Genomic DNA, 24,045 nt, shown 5'->3' on the forward strand with positions numbered 1-24,045 from the left:
CGAACGGACATGAGAGAGAAAGAGAGCAATGGCCGTCAGTCTGGTCCGAGAGTCACCGCGCGACGAGCTGCCGACGCTGCCGCGAGCGAGGAGGTCGACACTGTGGTGCGTGTGGTGTGCTGTAATAATAACTTATTATAGCACTGGTGGCTGTATCCTCGTGAAAGTATCTGGACTCGAGGATGTTGTGCGCGTTCACGGTCTAGAGCGATGCCGCTGCTAAGGGCGCGAACAAGCTGTCAGAAGAAGAACGCGAAGAAGAGCTGCAGGGAGAGCTGCAACATGTAACATGGCGATGGTCGCGTCAAACAACATGAGCGGACACATGCAGAAGCAGCTCACCAGGAGCCTCGAGCGCATCCTCGAGGAGGCACATCTCAGCGGCGAGCTCAAACTCAGCGGCAGAAAGCTCAAGGACTTTCCTAAGGTCGGCAAGAATGCCGGCACCGTCAAGTACAACCTGCAGGACACTGTACTCGCTGGTCAGTATTACTTTTTTTTTTTTGCTTCGAAAATTATGGCTCTGTTTTTCAGGATTCGGTTGTGTGTACCTATACCGATGTTGTATAGTTTCGCGTGCGGATACGGGAGAGACGGACCGAAATTCCGATCGATTTTCTCCCGGCGACTCCCTTCTTCCTTCCCCTGCTGCACACACACTTTCACTTGTCTCCCCCCCGAGGCCTCACCCTCTGCAGCGATGCTGATTCTTTGGACTCGCCTTTTTCAACGAAAACGCTGTCGCTGTCGCGCGACGTTTATTTCAAAATACATAATGTAGATGCCAACACACACACACACACACACGCGTATAGATCTACGGGAAAATACCCCCCAAAGATACTTACAGTCGGTTCAGCGATTACTCGAGAGTTTCTCCGAGTGGGTATACCTGATACGCGATAGCGTGCTCGTAAAAAGCTGTGGGGTCAGGTATGGTATATATGGGTGTAGAGTTTCGGCGTCAACCTGCACCGCCGCAACGGTCCTCGGCCTGTAAACGTCGTGTCGGCACTTTGAAGGGAAAAAAGGGTCGCACTCGCTTTTACGCATTTTCGCCGAGTTTTTTTATCGTTCGAAGGTAAATAAAACGAGTCGCAATTTTTTTTTCGAAGAAGGACCCATAAAGCCTATATGTATAATTTTGTAGCGGACAGTGTTCAGTTCTCGGAATGTGTCTTTATCTCGTGTTTGCTGCTTTTTCTCTCTTCATAATCGCTTTTTCTAATGGATTAGTGATTTTAATCTCCGCGTATCATAAATCCACGCTTATGGATTATTGAGACATTGGTCTCGGGTATACCCAACAGAGTACGCGTTTATCTATCTCTTCAAAAGCGTAAATTACTCATTGATAAAAGCCATTGCTTCACACGCACGCTGACTACGTTCTATTTTCCACGAAAAGCTACGCCATTATCTCCCTAATGCGTGTGTAGAAAAAAATCGCAACCACCGCGCGTTCACAACGAAAATGTAAATACGGGCAAACTTGCGCGGGTAATTTGAACGAATAACGAGCGCTGTAATCTCGCGAGATCGAAAGGGTTCTCCATGAATGATTCAGACCATATAAACGCGGATGACGAAAGTGAAGGTTGTGTACGGCGAACGATCGAAATGGAAAGTATATAGTCTGCGCGGACGTCTTCGGTGCCGCGCCTTTTCTCCTCGATTGCCGACAATGACCACGTGGCCGATATCATGGCTGTATACGGGCCTTTAACGGCGTCACGGCCGCTCGATCGATCTTCGCGTATGCATTTATCAATCCACACAGCTGTGCGTCGCGTTGCTTTCTTTTTTTTAGCCTGTGTAGCAGGCTCGTGATGGCTTCGATCGCTTCTGGCCGTGTATTGATCTGTCTGTGTGTTTATTCCCGACGCCTCTGGCTAAATAACTGGAGATTTGCGCATTGCGAAAAGAGTGATTACGGGTGTTCGGACTAGTCGTGCAAGGTTGGACTTTATTGCGAAATTATCGTCCGTAGGCCAACTCGTTTATGCAAATTTTTACGCTTTGGTCGAGTATAACGTACTATTTCGAATTCTCTCATCTATAACCGGAACTTCCGCGGCGTTCGTTGATTCCGCAAATAAATTGAAATTAAGCAGCGTGCAACTGCAACGGAAACTCGCTCCGATGCACTACACCGCTTTTTGCCTGCGGACTGTCTGAAACGAGACATCGAGACGTGTATCGATGCTCTTACTTTACACTAGCGCGTGTGTAACTCGAAGCTTTGCTCGAAAACGAGGCGAAATGGGCTTCGTTTAATTCGAAGAGGAGAAAACACCCGATACTCCGCCTGAATCTTTTGAAGCTTCCGTTAGCTTTCGACTCGACGAAAAATATTATACCTTCAACTCAGCCCTCGAGCGAAAATCAAGATCTACGGAATTGCGTGCAGTGCGAGGGCGTATCTCTGAAAGGGCTGACTCTTGGAAATATCGCCAGACGCCGTATCTCGAGGAAATTATTAGTGCCTCTGCCAAGTCTCGCGCGCCAGCAAAAATACGCCTCGCTGATGCCGCCGTTTTATTGTATATATAGGTATATATGTCGAAAAGGCGCGAGTTCTGTGTGTGCAAACTTGTTTGTCGTGGAGAGCAACGACTGCTTCGTTTATTTGTAAACGCCGAGTAAAACTCGTCCGACCGCAGTGTGTTTACGGTGGGAAGACTGACTGACTGTGGGCTGAAAAAAAGTCTTGGCTATTCCAGTTTATCAATTGATCGTTCTTAGGTTCGAGTCAACGGCTAATGATGGACAGTGATGAAAGGAGAAGCTTCTGGTTGGGACAAAATCTGATGACTGTGTGGTGTCACTGAGAAGATAGGAGAGAGATATTTTTATGGTGTACGTTGCGAGACGTCTTATCCATATCACAGTATAAACTCCTCTATCTGCCCTCTCTTTTTTTAGGAGGAAAGTAACGTATACTGTCGTAAAGGGCAACGCGTTAAAATAGCCTCTTCGGAGAAAAAATAATAATTCGACTGCAACAGCGCAGAACAGTCGTTCCATTCATTACAGAATGAATCGATGATTTGTTAGCCGCACGTACACGTTCGCCTTAGTCTATAGACGCTGTGCACTGCGGAATACAATATGCGTTTTTCTTTCAGCGTGTATGGTTTGTCGTAATAAAAACAACAAACTAATTTTCCCAGTACATACACACTCTTACAGCCATTGTTACTTACGATCAATTGCATTAAACGGTTTAACTTTCCCATTGTGCGCACACACACTGGAAGACAAACGAGTTTATACGCAGACGTAGTAGAATGTCTAGAACAAAGCCATTTCGCTCGTGGAGTTTAAGCTTCGACGATCAAGAGCTGAAACGACGATCGAAAATCGATGGAAATCTGCGAATGTGTATAACCGCTGGCGGAAAAAGTTGGGGAACCGATACCGATAAAAAGAGAGAGAAGCAATTCATCCGTTTCAAGGATTCTGCCATAATCGCTTGACTTTTTACTCCGAGAGCCGGCTATACTATATATACATACTTCTACTTTCAGTTGCGCACCGAAAGAGAAAAATGCGTTCACCAAACGTGTCTCTCGAGTCTCGCACACACTTGACTAACTTGGTTCAGCCTTTGTTCCGTGTTACAATTGAAATGGGCTCAACGAAAGTGATAGAACGTTCGTATAGATCAAAATTGGGCTAATGAGTTAAAAACTTCGCCGCCAGGTGGCTTCATCCTCAACACACGTCACACGTAGACAAAAGAGAACATCACGACTTTAACAACACAAAGTGCAACGAACTCTCTCGCCTCTTTCCCAACACTTGTCGCTGCTGCTGCACAACAGTAGAAGCTAAAAGCGCGTCTCTCCCTCGGCGAAATTTTAATAAAAATGTGCGCGCATAAAGGGCTAACGCTCGGAGCCAGGCGTATACGTACGTTTTTTTCTCCTTCATCCTCTCGCCAAGAGCAAGAGTCGGAGAGTACACGCGCAGTAAAGCATCAGCGCAGCGAAGAGTGAGAGGGACGATAAGGGATAAAAAAAGCTCTCCGCTGGATGATTCTTCGTCGAGCCTACCTTGCCTGTGCCACCCTATGTGCAGCAGTAGTCGCGAAAAAAAGGGGGATGTATTTTTATGGGGCCGCGAGCGCATATGTGCGTGTGTTTTTCATTTCCACATCGACTCGTCTCCCTCTGGAGGAGAGAAGAGGCCCGTGAAAATGCAAACACGCGTCTCTTCGCACGACTACTACTGTAAGAGAGAGAGAGAGAGAGAGAGAGAGAGAGAGAGAGAGAGAGAGAGAGAGAGAGAGAGAGAGAGAGAGAGAGAGAGAGAGAGCTAAAGATAGACACTCGCAGCTGTGTGTGGTGGTGGGTTGTGCGCAGGCTTGCCAACCAGCCGCAGAAAATGTATTATTGTGTGCGTGTGCAACGCTCTCGGGGGATATCTTGCTTCGTTACTGCATTAGTTATGCGATGATCTGTGCTCCGTCTTGTGCTGCGGCGTTATCACTGCGCTTCTACGTATCGGTACACGTCGACATTCATCGAGAGTGTAACGACTGAATTAAAAAAAAAAGAGAAGTATTTTATCGAGAAGCGTAAAAAGCACGTCGGAAAGATGGAAGATGAAGAGGCGAGTGTTTGACTTAGCGAGAGATAGAAAGAGACGGAAGGGAGCAGCTTATTCTTCTTCTTCAGCCAGCTTTCCGACACGTCACTTCAGACCTGACTATATCCAACCTTTTAGAAGCAACTTTGCTTTTACCCGGCCCAGAACCACTGCAGCAGCGTCCTTTTTAAATCTCTTCGTGTCTCTGGATTAGCCGACATGATTGATTATTCACGCTTCCCTTTCCTCGAATCTGCTCCTCACGCTCCTATCCCTTGACGAGTATATTTACATTTCCATCGACTGACGAACACATTTACATGATAAAGGCCCATTTCGAGTCCTGATAGATGAAAAAATTCCAGTCACGCCAAGGCACTGCTTGTTTAAATCGTCGATCGTGCAACAATTCAGGAAGTGGAGAATAGCCTTACGCAAGCGTTCCCAATTTCATCAGCGCAGTGCATAGCATTAGGATATCTCTCTCTTGCTCTCGTCGGCGCATGTTTGCGAAATCGGAGGTGCACTGCCCTGATTTCGGGTTAGCAACCTCTCTTCTCCCATTTCGCTAATTAGCGCGCAACTGCAGTCGGTTCTCGCACTTCTGGAGCTGAATGAAGATCGCTGGAATAGCGACGCCGAATGTGTATGCTAGACATAGTTTCCGGTCGTCGCTGCTGCAGCTTCCACGTTTATCTCTCTGGGCTTGTCTCATTGTTAGCGAGTTCTTGGGCGTATATAGGTATAACGGAGAGTTGTCGTCGAGCCCTTGGTGTGTGTGTGAGTGTGTGTAAACAAGAGGCTACATCGATTCTGAGAAGTTTGTCCGTTAACTTTCGTGTGTAGTCGATTATGGTTTTTCTAGCAAAGAATGTACCAAGTCAGATATGGTACAGGCAACCATGCGTCTCTGGTTAAAAAGCCACGCGCCAATGAATTCAACGATCTCTCGCATTATGTACCAGCAAATACCTTTTCTTTCCTTATGATCGGCTACTTGTGCCACACTGAATGCTATCTGGAGCATCTTTACCGCGCGCACTTTTTGCTGCTGGTCTTCAGCCATACACGGATATGTAGGTACTCGAAGAAATTGTTCAGACCATGTTATATTATGCTTGTTGAATCCGCGGAATGCATAGCTGATTGTCCAGAGGAATTTCTAAAAGCATATACAACACAAAGAGCAAATATTTCAAGCTACTTAAGGCGCCTGTGGTATTAGTCAGATTCCAATACAGCAGCTGGCAATTAATCAGCGTCATATGAATCACGTGAGAGAAACCTTAAAAGGAGTATGCGTTCTGCTCTCCGCGTATGATTTTGCACCCATATGAAGAAACTCACGACGATGAGAGAGCTAAAAATACGAAACTTCATGAAAAACGTGACTGCGGACACACAGCATCTTATGTACAAAAACAACAGAAAAAAGCGAAGAGACTAAAGTGGGCTAAGCTCCTCTCGGTCACGATCTTCAAGAGATGACGAAGACGATCCCATCATCATCATCGAAGATCGCGCGTGCACCGGCGAGGCAAATTGCGTGCTCGTGATTTACCCGCGGCTGGATCTCTCTCTGTGTCCAATTAGCTTATAAACCGATCGCGTGCATGATCGGGATCCGCCAACGCGCTACTGGAAATACGCATCTTTCATCTTCGCCGACTACTGCATCGGCGCGTTGTTTGGTGTCGTTGAGAGATTTCTTCCAAAACACAGACGAGAATAGCTGAGGTTTGGATCTCTATTTTTAAACGGAGCCTCTTCTTCCTACACACTGTCACACACTCGGTTGACGTTTACAGCTAACATACGAGTTTTCATAACATCTCTCGAAGCTTTACACGCCAGAGGAGACAATGATCGAGGCTAATTATATTACGTCACTTTTCTCGTATGTATCATCGGATCGAAATCTTGGGTGAATATACTTACACACGTGCACACGAAGATTGAAACAAAAAAGGATCGCGTAGCCGAGACCTGACGTCACTCTCTCACGTGCTGGAACGGCTTATGGCGAACTCTCGAACAGTGTTATAATATCGTAGGTTTATCGAGCGTGTAGGCATATCGGTGAGGAGAAAGAGCTTATGCTAAAGAGACCGGAAAAACAAATTACGATCGCGATAGAGGTGAACGCGAGGAATCTGCACACACTTGATTGTTTTAACGGCAATTTTAATCCAGTTTATGCAACAAAATTACTGTTTTACCCTGGCAAAGCTGTACGTCAGACCAGAAAAAACACAACAAAGCTTCTCTTTCCCGCTTTGATTCTCCTAATGCATATTGGGAAGCCAGAGCAGCAGCAAACAACACCTGGGAGTGTACAGTATAGTTCCTCGCAACCGCACTGTGCGCAGAAAAGAAACGAAGATCAAAGCCATTTCAGCAAACACAGACACGCCAGTCAGTCTGCACATCGTCCAGTGTGAAAACAGACAAACCCACATCTGTCCCCTCGAAAAAAGCAAGCTTACACCCACACAGCCCAGCATCGTCGTTCTAGATACGTGTTCTTCCAGTTCGCGGCGTTGACGCTATTATGCACCGCGAGAGAACAGCATCGACGACAGGCGCTGCTGCACACGAGTTAATTATTGGGTCAGCATGCGATTAAGGCTAACTCAGTCTATTCCCCGCGGCAGCTAAGCTTCAATTAAAGGGCGACCCACTGACTCGTTGGAGGAAGGAGAACGAATTTTAGGCGCCGATGTGTCTATCGATCGTGACGCAAATACTTCAAATTCCAAATCTAGTTCAGAGCTGAATGATTCACAGCGGCCTGGCACACACCCTTCGACGTTTTTACGAATTCAAGAGAAAAAGAGCGGCGTCGGATACGTACTTATAAATATGAGAGAGAATTGCGGAAGGAAAAGAAAAATCGAGCCGCTGCTGTCGAGTGGGCGCAAGGTCTCGTACCTACAGGTTCTCTGGATTTACTGCCGTTGCGTAGAGCCGCAGGTGCCGGCAGCTGAGTATCGAGCGAACACGTCCGTACAGTCCGGCCCAAAACTTCACGCACGCACCTGCTCTCTAGAGGATAGCATCTGGTTTTTTTTCTTTTTCTCATCGAATAAATATTACGAGCTCGAAAACCGTATCATCGGAAGGCTTAAAAAGTACTCTTTCATCGCAGTGTCTTTTCATTTCGACCGTCGCGCGCATCTCTCAGCTCTTTTCTTCTTCCTCCGGCCCCGTTGGGACTGTCGCGTCTCGAGAGCCGCTGCTTTCTCAAGGATGCGCGCGCGCGCGTGTGTGTAAACGCGTCTCTTTTGTGTCCGTTCTCTGCGGCTATACGCCTTGTGCTTGCGAACAAAGCGAGCCCTTAACGATCGCGAAGACACCCTGGCCTCTTCCTTTTCTTGTCCCTCTCTCTCTCTCCCTCTCTCTCTCTCTCTCTCTCTCTCTCTCTCTCTCTCTCTCTCGCTCTTGCAAAAATATAAGTGTCAGTATAGTGCACTGCACGGCTTTATTGAATTGATCGCGCGATGCGCGCATGAAAAGGCTGCGCTCTACGTGTCGGCCCTTTTGAGAATGTGAAGCTATTTTCGTATGCCGTATATGTGTGTGTCTAGAAGAGAGAGAGAGAGAGAGAGAGAGAGAGAGGTAACATCTGGTGACTGAGGGCAATCGATGCGATGCTCCCGATAAGCAAAAGTGTATATAGACAGTGATGCAGCTTGTTCGCTGTTACGTCAGCTTTCGGAAAATAGCACCTGTTACGGGGTGTATTGCAGGAGACTTTGTATTTTTATCGTTCTCGGAACAACTATTTCCCGAACGAGGGTCGATGCTTATATTATAGTTTTATGAACGTCGTAATTATGTAAGATCTATTTTGCTCTGCATTATGTACTGCATAATATTCGTATAGCAGTAGCACTTCAGCAATGAGTGTAAACGCATTTGGGAATAACGAGATAGGCTTTTTGTAAGACAATCTTCGGCTAAGAGGCTGGCGATATAAGATCCTCGCGGTACTTCAAGTTGATACAGAAACAGCCGCTCTCTCACTCTCGAGTGACATTATCCCGTGTACTCGGCCCTATACGTACAGGCAGTGTATCGAGTAACGTGGTTTTATGTGCAAAGTGCCAAGGCTGTGGGCGTCGGAAGTGTATAACACATTTGCAGCAAACAGTAAATTTACTGGACCTCTAAATTTAGACCGATTCTGTTACTGTTCGATAACACGTACAATTCACCAATCACAATGATTCGCCTCTAAATTTATCCTTTTATATCCATGAAAACCTCGAAAACCAAAGCCTGCGGTTTACGGAGCATAAAGGCGCGCAATATAAAATAAATGCTCGACTCGGTGCAGCGGGTCTTGGCAGCGACTCCTCTCTTTCGAAAAGCTACGCTTTTAGGTCAAGAGTGCCAATCTACGACTCCTACATATTCTCTTTCTCTCTCGCGGTGAAAATCTGCGCCGGCCTCGAAAAAGAGGACGTGTCCCACGACTGGGGCTTGTCGCGCGGGCGCCAGAATTGAGGAAACGAGTATGAAATGCCAGTGGTAAATGCTAGGAAAAAGCTCGAGGAATTTAAGAAAGCTGAAAGCTTCTTAAAAATTTTTGTTTTTGAATGGCGCATACACTGCAGCCATACAAAGCTCGGAATTCGCAATAACAATCTCATACCTTCAGCGAGTGCATAAGAATAAAAGAAAACAATCACACTCGAAGCAGTGACGCTTCGAAGCGTGCGCGTCGACGTCAAAATCTATTTTCCATGCGCTCCGCGTACACGTATACGATTCTCAAGCGCGCCATAAAACCTCCGGCGGGCTTCAGAGCGCGGCGCGTTAAAATTAAAAGCGCAGCTATATACGTAGGAAAAATGCATAAGCCTCGGGGCAGTCACGTTTGTATACGCTCGTACACGTCTCTCACTCTCGGGGAGAGAGAAAATTAAGCGCTAGCCGCGCGTCGATAAAACGCTCCCACATGGGCTTCTCTCTATGCGATAAGGATAAACTCTCGAGGCCGGTATACGTTATACACAAGCGTGTGTGTGAAAGAGCAGCAAACGATTTTACGACTCGCGACTCATTTTTTTTTTTTTTTTCGACGCGTAGTACGCGCGTGTTTAACGCGCGAGAAATAGGAGAAATCGCGCGTCGCACTTTTTGCGCTCTCGTGGAGCTGATGTAGAGGGAGAACGCGCTGAGGTCATGTGCTGCTCGTTTCGTACCATTTCGTTTCGTTTAATTCCGCTTACGGCAAGTGAGCTCTATTGTGCGCGCGTTCGGAGGAAAAATACTATATAGAGGTTGGGCGGCAAATTGTACGTTCAAAAAATTATTTTTAAAAAATCCACACCGTCCAGAAGCGCGTTTGCGGGACGTCCGCAGCGCGTCATGAATTTATGCATAGCAAAAGGAGCTGGAAGGAAGCGCTGCAGCAGTTAAAAAAGGCAGCAGCACACGTCGCTCCCCTTTTCTGCATGCAAGCCTTGCAGCCATCATCGCACACACACATACAAGGCTGATGCTGCGCGATATACTGTATATTTCTCGCGCCGGAAGTACACGCCGGCGTCGCGGCCGAATATTATATATCGACGAGGATGTACGTGTGTTTGACGGCTCTTTCCGATCCGATCGTCCGATTCGAATAGCGGCTGTTTTAATTGACGCGTGTAAAAAGGTTAAATAACGTTCTCATCGATGAGAGAGGAGCTTTGGATTAACTCTTTGCGCGTGAATTTCCTCTCTGCGTCACACACCGGATAATTTATTTTCCCCCTCGGACGATTAGATCGATCTATCGCTCAACGACGAAGTATACAGAGTACGTCTGTATTCGTCGAGGGTAAACTCGACGGCATCGGCGCCACCCCTATGTCTCTATCTATATCTGACGTCACGTCTGATAAGCCAAACTGCTATCTAACGCACAGTGGCAACGTTGTCTTTCTCCTACGATACAAAAAGAGAGAAACGAAACGAATATACAACGGTTGTCCTCGCGGACAAGGTGGCAAAAGGCTCGTTTCAAGGACACACGCGCGAATAAGTCTACTCGTCGCGTGTTTCCTGTTGTCTGGAGGTGAAAGTCGATTACGTTCCACGCTGGCGTCTTCTCTCGACGTCGTCGTCGGCGGCGTTTTAAATTCACTTGTAGGCTACTGATGTGTCGCGTTCCTCCTTTTTTTATCCATTATCTTCTTTCAGCCCTCTCCGATGAGTTACTTCCTTCCACGTTAATTTTTTTTTCTCGTGTCTTGTTCTTCCATTATTTTATACGCCTTTCTTTAAAACCCTCGCTTCTTTTGTGTTTACAGCGCACTTTTAGGAGCCATTATAATATCGTTAAACCTCGTGATTTTCCTTGGACAGAAACGTCGTGTGTATAAACTGTGAATCGAGGCTCGAGGATAGAGCCGATACGTGAGCGCAATGTGAAGCATATTTCAAACATCGGCCAATTTTTCACATCAGAAAACGGGGCCGTGTGCCGTTTCGAAAATAACGTGTGAAAATCGGTTAACGACCGATGATTACAAAGCGCCCCCTCCGGAAGAGGCGCGTATATCGAGACTGAACACGCGATATTTGCAATAAGGGCCGAGCAGTGTATTATCGATCGTTACACACACCCTCACTTTTTCTTTCTCTCTTCAGGAAAACGGTAATCCGAGAGAGAGAGAGAGAGAGAGAGAGAGAGAGAGAGAGAGAGAGAGAGAGAGAGAGAGAGAGAGAGAGAGTGAAGGAGACGACTGTGTTTGCCCGGCGTTTACGACGGCTCTCTTATCTCCCCGGCAAACATCCCTTTTCGTCTCATATTGCGCTCTTGGGTCAACACGCCTCGTTGAGTTGTTCGATTTTTTCACTTCTCTGCTGCAGCAAAAGTAGTCGAAACTATACACAAAAAAGCGGATAAGATGCTTCCTGTCGCGCAGAGAGACGTGCCTCGAAGCGCGAATGGCTATCCCATTGTCAGAAGCTTGATTTACGAAGCGTCTACATCTCGAGAGAAGCTTTATTAAACCTCGACGTCCCCCGTATACTCGCTAATGATACGGCCGTATTCGTTTTACATATATACTCGTGCTCGCACATTCCTTCGTCTCTCGATGCCTTTACGGTGTATGATGGCATCTATATAGAATGTAGAAGGATGTTTCATGAATCACGTTATAGTTTTCTCTAGATACTTACACATTCTTGCGCGCCGATGCGACTCGGTTGTGTTCGAAAGGCTAATTTATGCAGGAAAATGACCGGCGAAGCGGTGTAAATACGCGCGCAATCAGCTATAATTAGATGTACCGCGCGCGGCTGCTTCGCTGCTGACACCGAGAGAGGAATTATCGTGAAATTGATATAGCGCTGTATTACTGTAGCACGATATGATGCGATTTACGTATATGCATTATTCAATCGCTCTCTCTCTCTCTCTCTCTCTCTCTCTCTCTCTCTCTCTCTCTCTCTCTCTCTCTCTCTCTCTCTCTCTCTCTCTCTCTCTCTCTCTCTCTCTCTCTCTCTCTCTCTCTCTCTCTCTCTCTCTCTCTCTCTCTCTCTCTCTCTGGGCTTCCAGAGGCGTGACGAGAGAGCGTTAACATCGAAATGAATTGCGCGCACGATTGTTTTACATTCGTGGAAAATTCATTTCGCTGTTTGCGTTAGTAGATTTTTGCCGACGTTTTGCCGTATTGGAATATCGCCTGTTCGAATTCTCATTTTGCTGTTTTATTTCACCATCGAAATCGCGTGCGTACACGAGCTACCTTAATTAATTACTCGCTCGCGCGTTTCTTCGAATTTTACATTACTCTAACTTCAAAAAAAAAAAATAAATAAATAAAATACTACACACACCATAACCGTATAAAACAATAGAACGTCAACGGACCGTCTCACGCAAAGTACGTGCGAATAGCACATCGAGCTTGGCGGTACAATAATAAATTAGACTCGCGAGCAGCCATGGAATTGGCAGCTGCGCCGCCGGGACTGTTCCACCCCCGCATGTAACGCTGCACGCACACCACGCGCCGCTTTAGCGCGCGACCGTCTACACGTGCGCTTTTATCGATCCTCCGCAGGACTAGGACCTCGACCTTGGTCCTTGGCTCGTCCTGTGCCTGGGCTGCGCTATCCCCCCCCCCCCCCGCCGCCGCCCTTTCGTATACTTGTCCGCGATACCGCGAGACGACAAAAGGTGCGTGTGCGGCGGTGGGTGCAGTGACCGTTGGCTTGCGGGGATAGGGATATCGATTACTGCGGTTAAATTGATGGTTGATGGGTTAATTGCCCGAGTTTGACGGGGTTATTACGCATGGTTAGAGCTCGAGAGAATGGCTGGACTGCGTTACTGCGATGATTCTAGTCTTTTGATAATTTTTTAAAAAACTTATATACTACGATGTTTTATGTATTGTTCCTCATGCTCTTTGCAAAGATTGACCCAAACTGTCTCAAACTCGACGTAAAGCCAACGTATCGATGTCCCTCGAAATCAAAGCCAAACAAGATAAAAAAAAAATGCCACCAACAGACGCACATTACCCAGAGTTCATCGTCAGGACACACACGCACGCATCTAAGGCCAAAAGTACAAAAAAAAAAGAAGAATAAAAAAAATCGTGCGTGCGCGACACAGCAGGATCGAAGTCGGTGTCTGCCGTCGCCGCTTGCGTGGAACGGAAGGCCCTTATTTACCGACGATTCCGCTGAATCGTTCCGTGTACACTACACACCCCACATCAAGGGGTTCCTCCTGTCTCTCTACACTACACACTGCAGCCGACGCCCTTCTTCCCCATACGTGTCGCTCGAAGACTTTTTTCCCCAAAGTATTTACTCTCCGGTATAATCAAGCGCTCTTCATCGCTGCATCACAACAGGCAGACCTTATGCCTAAAAATCGAAGCTTCGGTTCTCGCTTAAACGAGAGCATATCGACGAGCGCGACTTTCCTGTCGCGCCATATCCGCGGGAAATTCCCTGATCGACGAGAGGGAGACTCTCTCCGCGGGGGGGGAGTACAAGCCGCGTTATTGATCAGAACCTACTGCAAGTGCGAAGAGTCGTGGATGGGAGGGGGAAGACGACGAAGTACGGGGCACGTGGCCTGACATTCACGCTGCTGTGTATGGGACCCCTCTGCAAAATTTTCTCTGCCGAGGCGCACCAGCTGTTGCCATGGGAGATGCGAAGCCCTTACACCCTTGTGTGTGTGAGAGAGAGAGAGAAGCTTCTCTTTACATCGCAGACTTCAATTTGGTCGCCGGGCTTTTTCTTCTTCGTTGGACTTGCGATTATGCTGGGGAAGACTGGAGTTTTGGACGAAGATTGGTCTCTTGGTGGGCTCGACTGGGGTGATGTTGCAAAGGTGTGCGTGGTTGTTGGAAAAATCAATATGAACCTCTTGGTTTTTTTAGGTTTCAGTAGGGAGGGAATAAATAATTAAGCGATAAAGTCAAAGGCGAATTTTACTTCACCTCTATATCTATGAAATACAATCAATATGAACAACAAACATTAACCACATCTCTATTCCTTTTCGTTTCAGATCTCTCGAAAAACCGCTTCATGGAATTGCCGGAGGAGGTGACGGAGTTCGCCTTTCTGGAGAAGCTGCACCTCTATCACAATGCCATAAGAGTCATACCGGAAACGGTGGCGATGCTCCAGTCGCTGAGCTACCTCGACCTCAGGTGGGTCGTTGTCCCCTTCTCACACACACACACACACGGCTCCCCCATCCGTTATCTATCAATTTCACCATCGATCGCAATTTTCCTCCAGCACTTATCTGCGCATAACGAATCGTTACGCCGTTTTTGCATTGGCGGGATTTTCAATTTACTTTTTGCGCTCTAACTTCTTTTTCAATCATTTCAAAATTGCCTGTACACACTACAACGGACGTTACGACACACCTTCAGGCTTGACCGTACACCTTTTAGCATAAAAAACATTGCGCAACGTCATGGCTAATTTGACCTTGAAATTTTCTCAGCCGGAATCAACTGACGACACTGCCGCGAGAGATATGCCGGCTGCCGCTTCAGACGCTACTGGTGGCCCACAACAGACTGGCCTCGCTGCCGGAGGAATTGGGCAGGATGTCGGCCCTGGCCGAGCTGGACGCCGGCTGCAACGAAATAACGAGTCTGCCCTCGCGAATGGGCGATCTTCCCCGGCTGAGATGCCTCGACCTCAGGAGCAACCTTCTGGTGCACATACCCATAGGTATATATGGATTCCGAAAATTTTTCATCCTCTTCCTCTTGTGCTGCTGTACTTAGTCGAGTTATTTTTTTGTATTCCAGAACTGACGTACCTGAAACTTGTCAAGCTGGACATTAGCGGGAATAGGATATCCGTCTTACCGAACGAACTCAGGAAGATGAAGAGCCTCGTAGAGCTCAAACTCTCGGACAACCCACTGACCTCACCACCTGCAGCGGTAACTATAATCCCTTCGCGATTATTTCTCGAGCCCGAAAGAAAAATCGTTAACTCCGTATCGTCCGCTCGCAGCTGTGTATTCGCGGGCGAACGCACATCTTCAAGTACTTGGAGAGGCAGGCGGCCAAGCACGAGCGAGCCCGAGGCGGCCGAACGAGACGGGGACCTCTGGAGACGCGAGGCCACGCGACCCTGGACACGAGGTCTCATCGCCGGCACAACGTCGACAGCGGCTACAGCACCAGCGACGGCCTCGACAAACGCTGGTCACAAGAGATCAACAGCGCGGTTAGTCTACTCGTCATACTTCTCGCTTTTCTGCTCTCCTACCGGGCCTGGACCTGGCTTTCCAGCCTCCTCGACACTATTAACCCCTCCGATGACACTTAGCGATCTCGAGAGAGAGATATATACTTTAGATAGATATATATATATATATATACAACATGCCATATAACGCTAGATATCGTACTTATATAATCAATTTTTATATCAACAAGCCGACCTATACTGTGTTGCGTGTATTTGTGATATCTATCATTAGCTCTATATTTATACAAGATGTTATGATTTATTGTTGAAAATAAAAATTATTATACACAAGACGAAACGAGCATGTGATCTTATGTGAACCGTATATGTGTAACACGATCCGTCGTCAATGTCTCTTCCTTCCTTCTGCACGCAGGCTCACGAGGGCGACGTTCGTAGCACCTGGCGCAAGGAGTGCTCGCCCCTTTCCATAACTCTGCCGCACGAAGTCGCTGTTAACGGTTCATGTAGTGGAACCTCGACACCCAGCACCATATCCCCCGGAGAAAATACTTCCCTCGAGGACGAGTTAGGAAAGGTCAGTTACTCACTATGACTGCTGAATTTCGACGACTCCATTAGAAACCCCGGCACAAGTAGTATTTCTCTCTGTTGTTGCAGGCTATGATACTTCAAGATCAGCTGGAGAAGCGGAGGCTGGAGAGAAGCGCGTCGGAGAACGGAGGGGACATGCGGAAGCCGTTGCTAACGACTCATCAAACGTCAATAACGCCGCCAGGGTTAGCAGTCCTTTCTTATAATATTCACAGAGAATCAAATAGTCCTATCTACTACTTTGCTTACCCAACACGCTTCTCGATATAATTCGATACCTGTATTTTTTTTGTTCTCTCTCACAAACCCCTATACACTCACCAACTTAGTATCTGACTTTCTTGACTCTCTGAAAACAACCCGTGCATGCATGCATGATCATCATTGTGTGGTACTATTTTTACAGTCAGTTGGAAAGCTCGCTACTAGGAACGTCTCAGCAAAGCAACTTGACACAGCCAGTTCAGCCTATACAGACGACGAATTCGTTACCTCTCGTTAACGGGGAGGAGAAAAAATCTCTGAGTCATATTCAGACATACAGGTCTGTGTACATCTCTTAATTGTCCATTAGCTGTCGATAATCGATGAAAATCCTAGAACTTTTTTTTTATTTTTGCTTCAAAACCAGCTTGACACTGTATCGATATAATTTCTGTAGACAGCGTAGTAATATGTTTGAGCATGAAATTTGTAATTTGTTAATCGTCTTTGTAGAGAATACAAGGAAGCCTTGAGGCAGCAGAGAGTGAACGAAGGCCCGAGCGTTTATAGACCAAAGGAACAGATCACACCACCTGGCAACGATGCTCACAACGATGGGACCGACTCGTCTGGTAGTGCTGTCATGACGGGTAAACAGATCTTCAATGAGGAAAATGCCAACAAGAGGCCAGTGCAAAAAGTTACTCCGTCTCGAATTAATTACCAAAACAGCACCATGGTTAATGGTAGCAACAACGAATACAATAACAAAAATGGAAAGTATCTTGAACAAGCTTACAAGAAACCAAGTTCGCCGATAAAAACGTCCAGCAGTATTTTATCCGGGAGTGCAAGCCCTGGTCACGTGCCAAGGCTTGTGAAGACAGCAGTAGGTTACGTGGAAGGTAATAATTGAATTTAACAATACTAAAGAGACATTTAGCGTTGAATTATTTGAAAATTGCTGAGATAGGCTTGTTAAGTTCAACTGACATTCATTCAACTCGTTTATCTCTGCAGGTAACAAAAGCCCCAACAGAAACGGCACAAGTCCCAGCTCTCCACGATCTGTGACCTGGAACACCAATTTGCCCGAGAAGTACTCTTTTACCATGAGAAGAGAATTTGAGCGTGCCAAAGAAGAAGCTGATCTGATTGAACAATTACGAAACGTAAGATATTTTGTCGGGGCTCTGTTCAATCATCCAATCAATTTTACGCTAATTTTTTCATCGTTTTACAGCACATAGAAACAAGATTGAAAATGGCTCTTCCAGAAGACTTGGCTCCAGCATTGACAGACGGCGTGGTTCTTTGTCACTTGGCAAATCACGTTAGGCCTCGATCAGTTGCGAGCATTCATGTTCCTTCAGCAGCAGTTGTAAGTTAGGATGGATTTGATTAGTCAAGATGATTTATTTGTATACAAGTAAAACAAAGCGTTCAATGAAACTTCGTATTTTCAGCCTAAGCTCACAATGGCCAGGTGTAGGAGAAACGTGGATAACTTCCTAGATGCTTGCAGGAAAATCGGTGTTGATGAGGTAAGACAAATTCATATCAATATGTTCTCTCCAGTGGCTCCTACTCCTCTAATCCATCTTTAATGGATTCTTTCATGCATGACATACCGATATTTAAATGTTCCATAGACTGACCAGTCTATTATTTTTGTCAAACAAACGTCACATAAACGTGTATAATTAATGTTCTCTGCGTTAATCTAAATTTTTTCGAAACTAATTTTGCTTATTGTATCGAATATCTGATAACATTAGAGGTAAGTAGCTGATACTGCTCAAGAAACGTATGAGTATTGTGATTAAGAAATTAGAAAGTATTTTCTAATGAAAATTGTACACAACTTTTGTTTTAATAACGAATCGTTCACAATTTTGTACTAAAAGTTATTCTCCAGATTGTGCTTTGTTATAATACTTGAACCTGAGGCATTTTTTATTGTATTTTGTAAACACAACGATGTATCCAACAACTACTAGTCAGTCCCTACTTGTCGTTAGTACCGATTAGAATGTCACTAATTTTTTCAACAGTCTATTAAAAAAAAAAAATCATCCAATTTTCAAAAGGGTTATTGTAACAATGGTTGAAGGGTCGATCTCATCATTTGCAGTCTGCAAGCTTAATTGCATGCGCCTATATAGAACAAAGTTGCTTTTGTGTTACGTTGCTTCCCTCAAAAAATCTCATTGTTTTCAGAAAATTATCCACTACACTATTTTACAAAGAAAAATTAACTTCAATTTTTCGCTTGATAGTTTCACTTGTAGTTTCACTGCATACGAACAAGAGCATTATTATGATTTAATTTTCATTAATCATGTGTTATACGTCACATACATGCAAATATTTTGTTTCTTCGTGTAATCAGTTACATGCTAGTATCAATAATTCATTATCCGAAATGATAAAGATCGACTTCAACAACAATGTAAAACTATAACTACTATTTTATATGTATATAAATGTATAATTAATCGCTAAGATATGGCATATGTACGGGAAATGTTATGTTTAACAGCCATATACGATGTTAGATAAAATGGGACTGAGTAGTATCGTTGTTGGTTGCAGGAGGTGTTATTGGATGCGGATGCGATCATGGACGTGGGTTACATGGACGCGTACGGGCTGGAGGCTCTTGGTCGGCTCGTGTCGGCACTAATCCTTTACGGAGAAGATGGCCCTCAAGAACCAGACGCAGGTTCAGCTCGTACGATACAAGATCAAGTCCTCTCCACGATGCTTTTCGCTGCATTCATTTCCACCTTGATTCTGCTCTATCTATTTCCTGTTCCTGATTAAAAAGCGCCATCAGAGCCTGTAATAACCAAGTCGACAGAAAACACGGCTGTGCATATATCAGTGCATATTGGGAGTATAATCCGTATATCAAGCCGAAATGTGACTTTTGTGCTGCCGCGTTTAATTATTATACATGCATATCGATCTACGAGTTTTTTTGTAAAACTTTTTCCTTTGGTGCTTATTCCCGGTCGATTGAGAGCCGACTTTGGAATTCTCTCTTTTTTGACAATAGCTTTTTCTATATATCGACGTTCTTGCGTACATTTATATACTTGTATACACGTGCCAGTGAACTGGTTTTTTTATATACGGGGTGTACTTTTTTTATTACTCAAACTCTCAGATTTGAGCGAGGATGAAAATGCGATTTTTATTAACTTACCATAATCAATATGCCTGAGCGTACTTATTATATCTTTTATAAGTTTTTACGCGTCTGTTGTTTATGCGCCCGAATAGTTTATAGATATGGTAAAGCCCATGCAGAATGTAACGGCGTCAGAAATCGACTTCTAACATTATCGCTCGTGTGGCTTTATCGGCTTTATATTATATAGTTGGCAATGTATATCTTATGATCAGAGCCTACGATTCATTGTAAAACGTAGGAATTTATGAAAAGGTGCTTAAATCAAGGGTTGTTTCGAGGTAGCTATTGCTGATCGGGGTTTTAAAGGCAGCTTGAGGTGATTGTATCGTTTTATTTGTGCAGTCACTTTCTTTTATTTGCGAGTGCTAACACAACTTCTATGACACCTAACGTATTTATGATGATTCAAAAAGTTAGCTTTTTTCTTCATATAATTCGAAAAATATCATTTTTGCTCGATAAAGAAATTGAAATCAAACGAGTTTTTAAGAAACGAACAAATCAAAGTAACGTAGAAATTAGGATCGTATAATGAATCATCGTCTATAATCCTACCTTTAACAACATTACCTTGAAGCCAGCTGTGACCGTGTATATTTATTGGAAAAAGTATAAAAATTATATTTTACTATTTAATGAACGTGATTCGCTGGACGAGAAATCCTATCAATTTTAGAAGGCGGTTTTAATTTTTAAGATTTTCTTTCTTGCATTCATGAGAGAACAAAACAAAATGTGCTATCATTTTATTGCATTTACCCATTATTTTAACATGGATAGTCGGAGAATAATACGAAACGAAAATAAGAAAGTAACCGTTGATAATATTGAAGTCTGTTTAAACAATCGAATACCTTTGTGACTTGATAGCAAGCCTTCAACAGTTTAAACGTATAACAAAAAAAATATACGGTCTATTTGAAATTGGTCAATCTGTGATTTCAATACAGTGTCCATGTGTCCATGGGATTGTTTAAAGGTGTAGAACATGGTGCTAGGATCTTTTAGTGTTATTGTCTTTTCTTCTTGTCTAAACTCTTGATACATGTTTTAGTAATTTAAAACACATGTATTCATTAATCTGTGTAGAAACTTTTAGATTAACAATGTCACTTAGTACGCACATTTATGATAATTTTGAAATTCAAATAGGATGTAACAAAAGAAAACGGTGCCTACTATGTGCTATAACTTTCAGGAACAAAGTAATCAATGTGCACTTAAGAATATCATTTAAGAAAATATTTTCCCAACTCGCCGAGCTCAAGCTTGGATGAAACAAAATGAAAAGTATTCGACAGTTAAATCATCGTACTCTTTTTTTACATACATGAAAAATTATCAAACTTTAAGTTGATGAATTTAACAAACGGGTGTATCACTAAGCTGAGAAAAATGTCAGCTTTCTAGTCTTGTTTTTCTGTATTGTGAGTCTAGTCATACTACTTTCAATATTTTCTTTGTGTCTTCACTCCATGGTAGTTACTGATTTATTATTTCTATAGATCAAACCTGACAAGCCATAAAATCCTGAAATAAATTTCTTAACCAGTTACCATTTTATTTAAATCAATGTTTAGACATTGATGGTAGTTTTAACGCAACTACTTATATTTAGAAAGTAGGTTTACACTAACAAAAAGAAAAGTGAACGATGATGTCAATATCTTTTGTAAAAGTTGCCAGATCAAATGTATTCCTTAAATTTATTTCATTCCAAATTATGCATTTGTCAGAATCAATATGATTGGTTTAGAGTGTCTATGTATTTACGTCAAATTGTACAAATTCCCATCTTTTGATTTTACTGAAACCTGGAGCTTTTAAAGTGGTTTTCTTTAAATATACTGCATATTATACAAACAGATGTAACGTCGTACAACTAAGATGTATTCATATTTACCAGTATTAGTTTAGTTTTTTCAACGGTATTTTAATTAAGTATTTATTGTCTTTTTGTAAACACAAATGCAACTCAAGACTGGATTCTGAAAACATATATTATACAACTTTGCAGAAATAACGTACTTATAAGTTATATTGTAAATCAGCACCTATACAAAACTCTTTAAACAAACATTAAAAATATTGATCATTCCATTTCGAAATAAAGATGGTTTTGGTTTATGTGAGAAAGCATTAAAGAACGTACTAATATATAACAAAAAAAAATTAGATAGTATATACTAAAGTAAAAAATTACTCTCTATAGCGGATAAAAAAGATTATACAATAAAAACCATAATTTTGTATACGAAAAATTGCATATACATCAACATTGAATATGGGAATACAATCTTTTACCTGCATCTTTTCTACTTGATGTATTACTTAGCGTACAAAAGCTAAATAGCTTCTACTTATCTCCTACTTTATATACTTTTGTACTGTTTATTGAATTTTAATCTTTGCCTCCAGTTTAAGATACTATATTGAAAGCTTTAAATTGCGTACAAAAAAGTTGTGTCAACGATTCTTGGTAATAGAAAGCTTCCTTAGTTGATTATGCTATTTGCGAACAAAAGCAGCTACTGTTAACTCCTGATTTTTACTCTGAATTTTAATATAAAACTATACAATGCTGTAACAACATGCCTTTTGTAATAAAAATATTCTTTTCATAAAGGCCTAGTTCAATCATTTTTCAAGAATACTTATGACACTTGCCGCTGCTTAAACGAAAATTTAATGTTGAAAACTTTATTTTTCAGAACTTGGTGTGCTGTGCTAGCGACGTTCTCGAAGGTGGTAGGGGCGTTGTTCGAGTGGCCGTAACTGTTGCAGAATTGTTGAGGTTTCATCAAACCCGTTCACCTCTACACACTCCAGCCACCGCAACTGTTAGTAATCAAGTGCCCGCTTAGCGTCAAACGCTATAAAACGATTCGGAAAATTTTATTTTCAATGACGTATTACTAGATCTGAAGACATAAGAATACGTAATTTTATAGACTAAAACTTCTTGGAAACAGTATAGAAACATGAATACGATTTTCTCATATCAAGTTGACGTTATGAAAAATATGCCATGTACTTGTTGTCTGCGTAAATTGATTGGCAATTTATTTTTCAAAGTTTTTTGCACAGTAGTGTAAACCGTTATCCGATTGATCAGGTTTTTTAGAAAGCGCTTTTTTATGTTTCTACATGTTTCTGAAGGTTTTGATCCTAGAACGTAAGGAAAAAATACTCGTTTTGTGAAATCACATCTAAAAACGTCGTAAATTACTTTTTGTATTGAGTATACGAGTGATAGAAACGAAGTAGTTTATCGAATGACATTAATTCAGAAACGTAGCGTTAGACTGCGACTAGACTTAATTATATTAAAATAACTATGAAATTGTCAAAAATAAGATTTTTCTTTTTCTAAGATTAATTAGTATTACCTAATATTTTTGCTGTGTCGATTGTTTGCATTATTTTTCTTATTCTCTAAAAAAATGAATGCTTGTTAGTATATGCAATGATTAATATAAAGTAATTCTGCTATAAATCAAAATTTCTAAGTTTATCTAATTTGAGAGACGTTCAATAATGTACAAGATATTTTATCTTTGAATATGACAAATACATAAACTGCATAATATATTAACATATGTAAAAATTGACGTTATTGCTGAACTTAATGTCAAATTCGCGTTATCGATCCAAATTTCTTATTTAATTGTATGCGTCAAATACTCCAAGATTCCATTTTTCAACGCTTTTTTCAAAACAGTAATTACACTTTTTGACAACGCTGATTTTTGTTTATTACATTTTCAAATACGTACTGTATATACTTTCATACGTAGCAGCCGAAAATTCACATATTGTCAATTTAATTTGTTAAAACAAAATTATGTGGTGTCGATTGTCATTTAGGATTCAATAAGAATTTGAAGTAGCCGAGTGCAGGGATCTCATAATTGTGATTTGACAATTAATAAGCGGAAAAGGAATTAAAAATGCTGCGAATAATAATGCAAGTGATTTAAGCTCTAATCTGTTTATAATCGCTTTGTATCGTATATTTATTGTGCCAAAGATGTATCTTTTATTGCTGCACCGAAAATTTAGTATTTTCTGATTTCGATCTATTTCATAAGTTGACAATTTAAATTTACGTTTCTGTGCGCATTACCAAAAGGCGAGTTTTACAGTGCTAAGCTTAGATTGTAGTTATTTTGTTATGCTGCGATTGTACAGCAAGTTTAGCTAGGATCTGCATTTTTAATTACGATAAAATGTAATTTTGTCTAGAAATTTCGGAAAATACCGTACACTTATTAATTTTTGGATGCGCGGGATAGTTAGGACCTATAAAGCGTGCTGACGTAAAAGACGACCAAGAAGCATGAAATTTAATAAACGAGCGAATTCAGTTACTAATAATTAAAAGATAAAAATTATTAAGTAGGATTCTTGGTTGTTTTTTTTACGATTCCCGTATTAAAATTTTTATATTTTGCGTGAAATGCGTAAATAGGATAGTTATTCAGCGAGCGTCTTTTGTACTAATGTATGATAATCGAATTTATTGAAATATTGGAGTAAGCTATGCAATTGATTCAGTCCGAATAAATATAGCCCGCAAGAAATCAATTTTTCTTTACTGTATTGAAAACGTCAGAAGTGACCAAAGCTTCAAGTCGATTTTGTAAATTCGATTACAGACAACCATGAACATAATATGTATATTTATTATTACATAATGCGAATAAAGTAAACTGGTCACTATCGAACTTGTATACTCCTTGTTT

At 42.7% G+C, this 24,045-nt stretch overlaps 1 protein-coding gene across 3 annotated transcripts; it reads left to right on the forward strand.

The window, feature by feature from the left end:
- The first annotated feature begins 20 nt into the window (after positions 1 to 20).
- LOC100123935 (leucine-rich repeat and calponin homology domain-containing protein) lies at positions 21 to 24,027 on the forward strand. 3 transcript variants are annotated; one of them, XM_016985965.3, is made up of 13 exons: positions 22 to 482; positions 14,129 to 14,273; positions 14,579 to 14,811; positions 14,892 to 15,028; positions 15,103 to 15,318; positions 15,719 to 15,880; positions 15,964 to 16,082; positions 16,304 to 16,441; positions 16,615 to 17,006; positions 17,122 to 17,273; positions 17,345 to 17,482; positions 17,568 to 17,645; positions 22,012 to 24,027. In XM_016985965.3, the coding sequence occupies exons 1-13, from the start codon at positions 290 to 292 to the stop codon at positions 22,162 to 22,164; spliced, it is 2,256 nt and encodes a 751-aa protein (XP_016841454.1). In that variant the 5' UTR covers positions 22 to 289; the 3' UTR covers positions 22,165 to 24,027. The 3 variants fall into 3 exon arrangements, with proteins under 3 accessions (XP_031786852.1, XP_016841454.1, XP_008207396.2); XM_008209174.4 differs by lacking the exon at positions 22,012 to 24,027 and adding an exon at positions 18,697 to 21,925; XM_031930992.2 differs by lacking the exons at positions 16,304 to 16,441; positions 22,012 to 24,027 and adding an exon at positions 18,697 to 21,925 and having other exon boundaries at positions 21 to 482.
- The last annotated feature ends 18 nt before the right edge of the window (positions 24,028 to 24,045 follow it).

Source organism: Nasonia vitripennis, chromosome 5 (assembly GCF_009193385.2).
Source record: "Nasonia vitripennis strain AsymCx chromosome 5, Nvit_psr_1.1, whole genome shotgun sequence".
In the NCBI taxonomy this organism is placed as follows: domain Eukaryota; kingdom Metazoa; phylum Arthropoda; class Insecta; order Hymenoptera; family Pteromalidae; genus Nasonia; species Nasonia vitripennis.

Bases quoted from the DNA above. Each gene is read 5' to 3' on its own strand.
- LOC100123935 (XM_008209174.4), top strand. From the start codon at position 290: ATGGCGATGGTCGCGTCAAACAACATGAGCGGACACATGCAGAAGCAG. The intron at 17,274-17,344 runs GTAAGATATTTT...ATCGTTTTACAG, and splicing joins TGATTGAACAATTACGAAAC to CACATAGAAACAAGATTGAA. The intron at 17,483-17,567 runs GTAAGTTAGGAT...TCGTATTTTCAG, and splicing joins ATGTTCCTTCAGCAGCAGTT to CCTAAGCTCACAATGGCCAG.